The 11,601-nt window shown below is 34.8% G+C and overlaps 1 protein-coding gene across 1 annotated transcript; it reads right to left on the bottom strand.

Annotated features, from left to right (window-relative positions):
- Positions 1–9,123: 9,123 nt before the first annotated feature.
- Positions 9,124–11,249, bottom strand: LOC109339965. The gene is made up of 3 exons (XM_019577524.1): positions 10,786–11,249; positions 10,352–10,674; positions 9,124–9,842 (listed from the first exon to the last, which is right to left on the bottom strand). The coding sequence occupies exons 1-3, from the start codon at positions 11,247–11,249 to the stop codon at positions 9,124–9,126; spliced, it is 1,506 nt and encodes a 501-aa protein (XP_019433069.1).
- Between the last annotated feature and the right edge of the window lie 352 nt (positions 11,250–11,601).

Below are 11,601 nucleotides of genomic sequence, written 5' to 3'. Positions count from 1 at the left end.
GACATGTGTCAGAAAGGTAAACAAGTAAAGAATTCCTTTAATAAAAAGAATGTGATATCCACTACTAGACTATTGGAGCTTCTCCATATGGACTTGTTTGGACCGTCACAAATTATGAGTTTTGGTGGGAGCTATTATGCTTTAGTTATTGTCAATGATTTTTCTAGATTCACATGGACTTTATTTTTAGCATCAAAGAGCGATGCTTATAAATCTTTCAAATGTCTAGCCAAACAAATCCAAAACCAGTCTAATCTGAAAATTGTTTACATTCGATCCAACCATGGCGGAGAATTCAAAAATCATAAATTTAATAAGTTTTGTAATAAGCATGACATTATGCATCAGTTCTCAGCTCCTCGTACTCCTCAACAAAATGGAGTTGTTGAGAGGAAAAATAGAGTTCTAGAGGAACTCGCGAGGACTATGCTAAATGAGAGCAAGGTTCCAAAATATTTCTGGGCTGATGCAATTCACATGGCATGTAATGTAATAAATCGAATACTACTTAGACCTACTTTTTTGAAAACACCTTATGAAATTCTTAAACGTCCAAAATTGAATATCGCCATTTTCATGCATTCGGGTGCAAATGTTTTATTTTAAATAATGGAAAAAGATCTTTAGGAAAGTTTGACTCGAAAGCTAATGAGAGCATATTCTTAGGGTATTCATTACATAGCACGACATTCCGTGTGTTTAATAAATATACCATACAAGTATAAGAGTCTATTCATGTTCATTTTGATGAATCTTCTCCAAAAGAGAAGAGAAAGGTCTTTTCTGATGATATTTCAGGTACACTTGAAGAAGTGCAATCTAAGGACATGAATGAAATCCAACAAGATGCGGAGCAAACAGTTGAAGAACAACATCAAGATATACCTATTGCGTGGAAAACTAAAAAGGATCATCCACTCGATAAGGTGATAGGTGATATATCTACTGGGGTGGTAACCTGTAGCTCTTTACATAATTTCTTTAATTTTGTTTCATTCGTATCTCAAATAGAGCCAAAGACCATCGATGAAGCCATCGAGGATGTACACTGGGGTATAGCTATGGAAAAAGAGGTAGACTAGTTTGAGCGAAATAATGTGTGGGACTTAATCCCCAAACCAAAAGATCATCCCGTGATTGGCACCAGATGGGTCTTTCGTAATAAGCTAGATGAATCTGGCTTAATAATCAGAAATAAGGTTCGCTTAGTGGCCAAAGGCTACAACCAGGAGGAGGGCATCGATTATGATGAAACCTACGCTCTTGTAGCTAGACTTGAAGCCATTAGGATGCTCTTGTCTTTTGCATCAATCATGAATTTTAAACTTTTCCAAATGGATGTTAAAAGTGCATTTTTAAATGGCTATATTCAAGAGGAGGTGTACATAGACCAACCACCAGGGTTTGAAAACTTCAAATACCCGAACCATGTGTATAAACTCAAGAAGGCCCTCTACGGCCTAAAACAGGCTCTCCGAGCCTGGTACGATAGATTGAGTTCGTTCCTACTTGAAAAAGGATTCGAAAGAGGTTTGGTCGACACCACTCTCGTTATCCATAGATTAGATCATCATTATTTTACTTTTACAAATATATGTTGATGATATTATCTTCGGATCTACTAATGACATCCTGCGTAAGGAATTTTCTGAGTTGATGTAGGGGGAGTTGGAGATGTCGATGATGGGTGAGCTGACTTTCTTCATTGGGCTTCAAATTAAACAAATGGAAAGTGGCCTCTTCATCCATCATTCGAAGTATTGCAAATAATTATTGAAGAAATTCGATATGGAGCAGTGTAAAGACGCATCTACACCTATGGCATATGCATGTTATCTGGACAAAGATGAAAAGGGAAATGCGATTGAGGTAACCAAATATCGTGGGATAATCGACTCATTATTGTACTTAACTGCTAGCCGTCTTGATATTATGTTTAGCGTTTGTATGTGTGATAGATTTCAAGCTTTGCCAAAAGAATCACATTATATTGTTGTAAAACGTATCATGAGATATTTAAAGGGAACTATAAATGTGGGATTATGGTATCCTAGGGATGCCTCCTTATCCTTGGTAGGTTACTCTAATTCTGACTTTGCTGGGTGTAAGTTGGATTGTAAAATCACTAGTGGGACTTGTCACCTATTAGGCAGCTCCCTAATTGCATGGCATAGTAAAAAGCAAGCGTCCATTGCTTTGTCCACCGCTGAAGCGGAATACATTGCCGCTGTCGTGTGTTACGCTCAAATCCTTTGGATGAAGCAGCAACTCAAGGACTTTGGTCTCATATTAGAAAAGATCCCTATTAAGTGTGATAACACGAGTGCCATTAACCTTTCCAAGAATCCTGTCTTGCATTCTAGATCTAAGCATATTGAAATAAGGTATCATTTCTTGCGTGATCATGTTCAAAAAGGTGATTGTATATTAGAATTCGTTGAAACATCTAAACAATTAACATATATTTTCAGCAAGCCCCTCTCTCGAGATACTTTCTACGTTCTTCGAAGAGAACTATGAATCCTTGATGAAAAATATCTTGATTAGTAATTTGTGATTGCCTTGCATGACCTATTTTGCCTTGAATGCTTCATTATAAAATAATGATTGAATGCTTATGATTCCTTGTATAATCCATGATTTTGTGCTCAAAAGCCTTAAATATATGTGATTGCTTAAAATTCATTTGCCAATAAGTTTGAAATCCATGCATGCTTTTAAAAACATCCAAAATGCTATATCTGATGCATTTAATCGATTAAGTCAATCAGTTAATCGATTACCTGGGCCAACAATTTTAGACCTGGCATTTTTAACTCAGGTTAATCGATTAAGGGAGCTGTTAATCGATTAACGACATCAGTATATCATTAACATAAGCGTTTCTAGGCATTTTTCAAAACCCCTTTCATCCTCTTTTCTCTCAAATCTTAGAGGAACAAGTCCAACATCATCCCTAAGCTTTAAGCTAGCGCAAACTGCATCACCCCACTCCATAAACTGGCATCCTCATCTCCTATTTCCAAGAAATTTGTTTTCCCCAAATTGAAAAGCCTACCCTAGGTTTCCCTCAATCCTTCCTCTAAACCTTCATCACGATTCAGTGTTTAATTGCAATGGACATAGGACGTGGTAAGATAATCAAGACAACCGCGCAACGTCAACCGCGTGCCCCAAAAATCGTGCCACCTCAACAAGCAAGGCTAGACCGCGGGGACCCATACTATTCATTGATTCTGCAAGAAACCCGGTTGCTGAAATTTTAGGGAAGAAAATGTACATACATTCGGTTTGCGAATTTGACTTTGCTAGCAGAACAGAACTTCGATTTTCCGCATGGTTTGCAAGCTCAAGGGGCTGTCCCCTTCTTGGAAATGAAGGGTAACATTTACCCTACTCTAGTTAGGGAATAATATGCCAACTTTAGATACAGAGATTGGAAGTATTGGTCGATGATTGCTGGAAAAATGTTTGAGATTAATGAAGATAACTTTTTGAACGTGGATGGTTTATCCTGTAATGGTGCTAGTTTAAGTGATTGTGGTTGGGCAGACAACAATTCGTTTGATGCTGTTGAAATGTATAAGTCTTGTTTGCGTAGACCTCAATTATATGTTCAAGGCGAATTGACCAAAGGTGGTTCATTGTCCGTGGAAAATAGGCTCCTACACTACTTTATTGCCTACATATTGATTCAGAGGAACACAAATCATGCACAACCTATGGTGAATGATTTGAGGTTCATGTTTGCTGTGATGGAGAACATCATGGTAAATTGGCCTGACGAGATTCTGAAGGTCATGTATAGCGTCTCCACTTCTCAATCAAGGTTGCTTCCTTATAGTATCTTCATTTCCCGAGTTATTGACTATCTACATATTGATGTTTCGGATACTATAGTGATGGACTGCTTAGACAAGGATCACTTGATTAGTGAAAGTCTGATTCATAAAATAGGCATCTACAAGTATGGCAACACATGACAATATCAAGAGGACTTCAACAATTTGAATCTTGACCCTTCCAGTGAAGATGACGAAGATAATAACCACGAGCGATTTGCTGCAACCCTAGGGGAGTGTTCAGGACATGCATCACATGAACCTACTTTTGGACAAGCTTACATGGATGTTATGGAACAACGTCTCAACGATAGGATGGATCTCCACTTTCAGTCTCTTAAGGACTCGTATCATACGGATTTGGAGAATTTTGAGGAGCGTCAGAATGCCTACATTGACAACCATTACCAATCCTTGCGGAACTATGTTCAGACCAATGCTGACTCACAAACTAAAAGATTGTGTGCTGAGTTCAACAAGTTGAGTGTCTTCATCAAGGGTGGTAGTAGTTTGAAGACTCCTGACAACCAGAATCCTCCATCTCATCCTTAGTTAGGAGCTCTTAGAGTCTTAGTTTATCTTTCCTAGGTAATGAACTTTGTTGATCCTTGTTCCCTCTTGAGAATTTATCTTTTAATTTTATGTTGGATTGTTTCTCTTATTTCTGGATTGTAATAACTCTATATCTTCTGTTGAATTACTGCTTTAAAACTTGACATTGTGTTGCAATGATTTTGAATTATCTTGTTCACACTTGACCTCTAATTATGTTTCAAGTAGTAGTCTTCTTTGTTTTAAATGGATTTTGATCATGGTTGGTATATGTGATTATGTTGAATGATTATGTCTATTGCTAACTTCTCAAACATGTCCAATGCTTAATCATTCCATGGTTAATTTGAATTAACATAACCCTTCATGCCATTAAAACTGTGATATTGGTGTTTGCTGTCAATTTAATCGATTAAGACCTTTAGTTAATCGATTAAATAATGTGAAAATTGTGCATTTGTTCAAGCTTCTTACAGCTGGTTAATTAGTTACTTTCCCAATATTAATTGATTAATTACAGTCTGTTATAACTATCATAACTCTCCTGACTTTTGACTAGAATTGAATACTTGTATCTTTTTGATAATGTCAACATGGGGAGAAAGGTTGCTTGTTGTGTTACATGTATTTTGCAGGTTGTATAATAGTTTTTTTTGCAGGTTGTATAATAGTTTTTTTGCAGGTTGTTTTACATAGCTTCCGTAATAATGATTGCTTACCTAAGAGGGAGCAAATGCGCGTCAACTTTGTATCTTTGAAAAAAAACCATCAACAACCACTATGCAAACTCATCATCAAGCTAATTCATCAAATGTTTTTGAACAATTTTGATGTGGTGTTTGTCATCATCAAAAAGGGGGATCCCAATATTAATTGATTAATTACAGTCTGTTATAACTATCATAACTCTCCTGACTTTTGACTAGAATTGAATACTTGTATCTTTTTGATAATGTCAACATGGGGAGAAAGGTTGCTTGTTGTGTTACATGTATTTTGCAGGTTGTATAATAGTTTTTTTTGCAGGTTGTATAATAGTTTTTTTGCAGGTTGTTTTACATAGCTTCCGTAATAATGATTGCTTACCTAAGAGGGAGCAAATGCGCGTCAACTTTGTATCTTTGAAAAAAAACCATCAACAACCACTATGCAAACTCATCATCAAGCTAATTCATCAAATGTTTTTGAACAATTTTGATGTGGTGTTTGTCATCATCAAAAAGGGGGAGATTGAAAGTGCAAAGTATCAAGGATAGCACTAGCAATTCTTTGCCTATGTTTTGATGAAGACAAGGTTCTATTAAAGCTTGAAGATGGCTCAACAATCAACATTCCTTATGCTCATTTGGTCATATCTAGACTAGGATACAATTTGAGTCAATATTCTAAGTAGTCTAGGACGTGTGCCGTAATAAGTGAGTATAGGTTAGGTGAACCTAGGTGCTAGTCTCTCAAGCCATCTTAATTGTCATATCATATCCATGAGACATATCATCTAGTTAGTTGTGTGTTCATGCATTAATCATACATGTTATATGTGCATATTAGGTATAATATAATTGCTAGAACATGTATAAATGTTGTGCATAACATATGAGAAGTTTACCTTTTGAAACATGTGCATTAATGTGCCAGTTAATCGATTAACGTGGTGACTTAATCGATTAACTCAACTGCTTTTCTATTAAATCAGTGTTTTCTGTTTGAACTATTTTCTGTGTCATTCTGTTGGATGGTTAATCGATTAATGGGTAGTCTTAATCGATTAACTGGTCTGTTATTTGTTATAACTGATTTCTGGTTCAACCATTTAACTGTTTGCAACGAATGTAACCACCTAAACACCTTGCTATAAATAAGAGGCAACGTTTAGAAAACCATAGCATTGCATTTTATTGTATAGGGTTGTTTAGAGAAGCATTTTGCATATTGTTTACTGTTTTTGCAAGAGAGATTGCATGTGGGAGAACAGTAGGCCACTGATACCTAATAATACTTCCCAATAGCCGTCTTTCTAGAACCATTTTCATCTTTCAAAGCCCTAATTGCACTACAAATCATCTGAATCACACCCAAATACATGAAATCAAATTAAAATTAGGTCATAAAAACACTCCTAAATGAAAAGATAATTTAAAATAGATTAAATTAGGTTACCTTGGAATAAGAAGGGTGGTCGTCATTGCATGGTGGGGGAGGAGCAAGAGTAGCAGGAGAAGTATGGTGGTTTAGGAAGGAGTTGATTATGTTGAGATTGGGGTAGGCATCGACAGGGTGGTGAGGGGGAGAAGAAGGAAGGATTGAGCATGAGTAAGAGTCCATGGAGAGAGAGACTGATCAAAGGAGTGAGAAGGAAAATAGGGTAAATTCGGTAATTAGGAATATCCTGTAACATACATTTATATAACGAAGGAAAGCGACATAAAGCATGAGTCACGAGGAGAAAGAGAGTTTTTTCTAAAATATTGTGTGCTACAACAGCGAGAAAATAGTAAATGGAAAACCAAAAACAATTTAAGGAAAAGGTAAAGTGGTTTAATATATATATATATATAAAAATTATTTAAATATTACAACTTTTATTTTTCTTACCTTAAAAATAAAGATACATTTATTGTTTAAATATTTTAATTTTATTAAACTACAATGAACATTTTATCTTATTTAAGGTACGTTTTTAAATTAAAAAATATAGTTTTCATAAAAAATAATATAAAAATAAATATTTTTTTTTTACTTTCTATCAATATATCCATTTCTTCCATAAAGGATTATTTTATTTTAACTTTAAAGAATAAATATACCATGTTGATAAATGAAGTTTCAATTCATAACCTTGAAATTAGTTTTTCTAATTACTAAATAAACTCAAAATATTTTTATTTGAATGTTTGTTTGATCACGTGTAAATAAATGTTTTCACTAAAAAACATTACTGCCTTAGTAAATAATTCTATAATTTTTTTATTTATTCCTTTAAAATAAACATAAAATCATTTAATTATTAAATTTTAGCTTTATAACTTTAAATAAATGTTTTTGACCAATACAATAAATACTTATCAACTAAATAAATAATAAAAAAATATTTTTATTTTATTTCCTTAAATTGAAATATTATTTGATGGTTAAATATTTATGATTTCATCTTTAAATACTTTTTTTATGTGTTACAAAATGAATGTATATCTCCTCAAGGAATAAAATTTAAGTAGAAAAGTAAAACTTTTAATAATGTTTCCTTAAAATGAAGAATAAAACTTATAGTCACATCTAATAAAATATTTTCATATTACTAAAAATGTTTTTCTAGTAAGCAATAGTAATAGGTACTAAGATTTATCAGTACTCACTGTAATATTCGCAACGGTTCAATTTTGGTCAATGTTTGTGGATCTTCAGATGATTGAGAACATATATTTCAAAATTTATTGTTGGTTGACTCCATGTTATGAGGTACTTGGACCTACGAGTACTCAGACTCAATTCCTAATTCTATATATATATAATTACATAATTAAAATATTTTTTGTTATAATTTTGATATTATGTTATTAAATAATGATGCTATACTTGTTAATACATAATTGTGATGTAATGTTAATAGATGATATTAGATGTTTGATATGTTTTATTATGTTATTTTAAATTGTTTTTTTAGTCAAAAGATTTAGATTTAAGTAATAATTTAAATTTATGTACTTGTACTTTAATTTACGATTTATAATTATTGTTATCATTTTTCTTCTTTTTTTATTGTCTAAAATAACACACATTATTATAGAAAATATACAGACAAATATATAAGTTAGTTTTAATTTTTTAAATAATTTTGCAGTCCACTAGGAACCTAGTAGCCCACGAGTAGCAGACCCTTTGGGTACTGGTACTGATCTAGGGCAGGTCTAAGTCTAAAAATATAGAACATGAAGAATTTAAGTAGTGCATTACTCGAACTCATTTAACTATGCTTAAGTATTTGATTGGCTCAAATATTATATAATTTTTATTTTAGTAATTTAAAATTATTTTTATATACAAAATAAATATGTATCGCTTTTAAAAATGTTATTTTATTTCATTATCATAGAAAAAAAAAATTATGTTGTTACATTGAAATGAATTTATTTGTGACACAAAATAAGCATAAATTGCTTGTAAATAATTTTTTTTATTAGCAAAGGTGCCAGAGCACCCAAAGAATTATATTTATTAAAGGGATAGGAGATTACATGGATTGAAATCTATAGTTAGGCATTCCAGCCAAGTTTCTAAAGAAATCATATGCCATAAAGTTTGGAACTTCATGCCATAAAGAGAATGCTTTAGACAAAATACCAAAATTAGCAAGTTTATCAGCACATGAGTTTCCCTCCCTATAAATGTGGGAAATACAAAAGTTCATAGAAGAGATTGTAGTGCAACATTTCAACCATTTGTTTAGAAGCCTCCAAGGGGCCATGCCATTCCCTTTGAAGATATCAACTACCAATGATGAGTCACACTCAAGCCAAATGTTGTTCCAACCAATTCGTTTAGCAAAATCAATGGCCAACATAGTTGTATTGGGCTCAGCAAATAAGGCATCATGCACACCGAAGTAATCTGCAAAACATGCTAGGATATCACCCCTGGAGTTCCTGAACATTGCACCACCTCCAGAATGACCAGGACTACCTTTAGCAGCTCCATCCGAGTTGATTTTGACCATAGAACTAGTAGGAGGAAACTACCTGACTTCCGTTATTTTGAGAGCAGGTTTATAATTGATTTTGATGTTTAAAGATTTAAGAATTGCTAACTCATGCAATGAAGTCTTAGCCGTGGCTAAAGAAGAATTACCAGATAAGGTAATTGATGCCTTAATTCTGATAATAGCCCTTTGCATAGAAATCTTGTTGTCTTGGAATCTATCCTGCTTTCTGCAATACCAGATGGTATTGGTAGTGTGAACTATAAAAGTAGCCACCAACTGCCTCAATTGGGGGCTGAAACTGTTATTACAAGCAAGCATGATGGTTGATAAAGAGTTAATATCAATTGTTATGGAAAATAGACTTCCTATCCACTGCCATAGAGAGGCTGCAAAAGGACAAAGCTGGAAAATATGTTGAGAACTTTCCATGCTCTTCTTACAAAGATTACATTTATAGACCAATGAGCAGCCTCTTTTTTGCAAGTTGTCATCCGTTGGCATTTTCCCTTTGATTAGTCTCCATGTTGTGAAAGATTTGGAGGGAGGGATTGAAACAGACCATATTGTCTTGCACCAGTTAATAGGATTATTGGCAGGAGTAATGCATCTATAAGCATCTTTGAGACCTAGGACTCCATCATTAGAATTCTGCCATATGAGCTTATCATCCTTGAGTGAAGTTATTGTGCTAGATATTTGAAGAGCTATGTGAGGGAAGCCTTGAGCCAACCAGTTAGGAATTGCCCATATGGCTTCATGAATAAAATCAGCAATAGTTGCCTTAAGGATAAAGTGCCAAGCCTGAGGGTTGTTGAGAGATTGGACCAGAGGTTCTCCCAACCAATTATCAGTCTAGAAGTTTGTATGTTGACCATTGCCAATTAACCATCTTGATTTTCTGTTGTTGATTGACAATTCATCTTTTTACCCTACCAAATAGAGGATTTGAAGAATATGTTAGGAGGGGTTAGGCGGGGTCTCAGCATCCCCATACCTGCTTCTAGAGAGGATAGCCCAAGCCATGTTTGAAGTTCTCATCTCCCAAGCTATAGTTTGATCAAAGCAGTCTGGTTCATTTTCTGGAGAGACTTGATGCCCAAACCACCCATCTTAGCAGGGCAGCAGACTTGAGCCCAAGCAACAGTCACCAATTTTTTTGTCTTTATATCTCCTGACCAAATGAAGTTCCTTATGCAAGAATCCAGATGCTTGATCAACATTTAAAGCCAATGATATATGTGGAAACTATAAACCAACATACTCTGAATCACAGACTTGACCAGTTCAACCCTTCCCATAATTGACAAAGTTAGACCTTTCCACCTTGCCAATTTCTGGATGATTTTGTCACCAACTGGTTGGAGATGCACCTTTTTAGGCTTACCCTTGAAGAGAGGGACTCCTAAATAGTGAAAAGGAAGAGAGTCAGGGAGGAAGCCAAGAGCAGAGGAAATAGTAGCAATCTTCCTAGGAGTTGCCTTAGCTATATAGAATTCGCACTTAGTAGGATTTATGTTTTGGCCTGAAGCATCAACATAAACTTGCAGGAGCTTTTTTAGGCAATCAAGCTCCTTTTTAAAACCCCTGTAGAAAATTAGAATGTCATCAGCATACAGGATATGACTAGGAAGTTGCAAATTTTTTGGACATAAAATGGTTCTCATTCACAAGCTTGGTGATCCCTCTGCTTAGAACATCTTCAGGCAGACAGAAAAGGATGGGAAATAGAGGATCACCCTGCCTAAGACCACGACAACAGCTGAAAAAACCCTTATTTTGGCTATTGACATTAATAGAAAGCTTTGCAGAAAAGTGCTTATCCATTTGATAAAGGTTTCACTGAAACCAAAAGCCTTTATAGTATCAAGAAGGAACCCCCAATCGATAGTGTCAAAAGCTTTAGTTATGTCTAACTTGATTGCCAAGTTACCACCAAAAGTTTTGTGCTCAAGTAGGTTAATTGCTTCAGAGGCAATGCATATGTAGTCCTTAATATTTTTGTCCTTGACGAAGCCTCTTTGATTGGGAGAAACATCCCCAGCAACAATAGAAGCTAATTTGTCAGCTAGAACCTTAGTGATGATTTTGGATTGGAAGTTAGCTAGAGCAATGGGTCTATAATCCTCAATCCTTTCAGCATTATAGGGCTTAAGGATCATAGTTATAGAGTTAGAGTTTATATTAGGCATAACCCAACCATGCAAGAAGAATTGAGTGACAGAGTTGCACACATCCTTACCAACAATCTCCCAAAGTGTTGATAGAAGCAACCCCGAAAACCATAAGGGCCAGGGGCTCCCTCCCCATTCATAGAGAAAACAGCTGACTTTATCTCCTCACTAGTAGGAATACTAATTAGCATTGCATTTTCCTCATTTCCCACCAAGCTAGGAATAACATTTTAAATAAGGGAATTAGGAACACAGTTATTGTTTGAGGCAAATAAATCCTTGTAGAAGGTAAGAACATGGCTGCTTATTTCCCGCTGAGTAGTCAGAACCTCCTCACCCT

This window comes from Lupinus angustifolius, unplaced genomic scaffold, assembly GCF_001865875.1.
Source record: "Lupinus angustifolius cultivar Tanjil unplaced genomic scaffold, LupAngTanjil_v1.0 Scaffold_122_28, whole genome shotgun sequence".
In the NCBI taxonomy this organism is placed as follows: Eukaryota; Viridiplantae; Streptophyta; class Magnoliopsida; order Fabales; family Fabaceae; genus Lupinus; species Lupinus angustifolius.
Note: the sequence above shows the minus strand (reverse complement) of the source record. Positions and strands in the feature narration are given on the sequence as shown.

Excerpts from the sequence above, each read along its gene's own strand:
- LOC109339965 (XM_019577524.1), bottom strand. The coding sequence starts at position 11,249 with ATGATCCTTAAGCCCTATAATGCTGAAAGGATTGAGGATTATAGACCC. Across the intron at positions 10,675-10,785 it reads TTTTCTGTCTGCCTGAAGAT|GGGTTTTAAAAAGGAGCTTG; the intron begins GTTCTAAGCAGA and ends AATTTTCTACAG. Across the intron at positions 9,843-10,351 it reads GGTCAAGTCTGTGATTCAGA|CCATATGGGCAATTCCTAAC; the intron begins GTATGTTGGTTT and ends TTATTCATGAAG.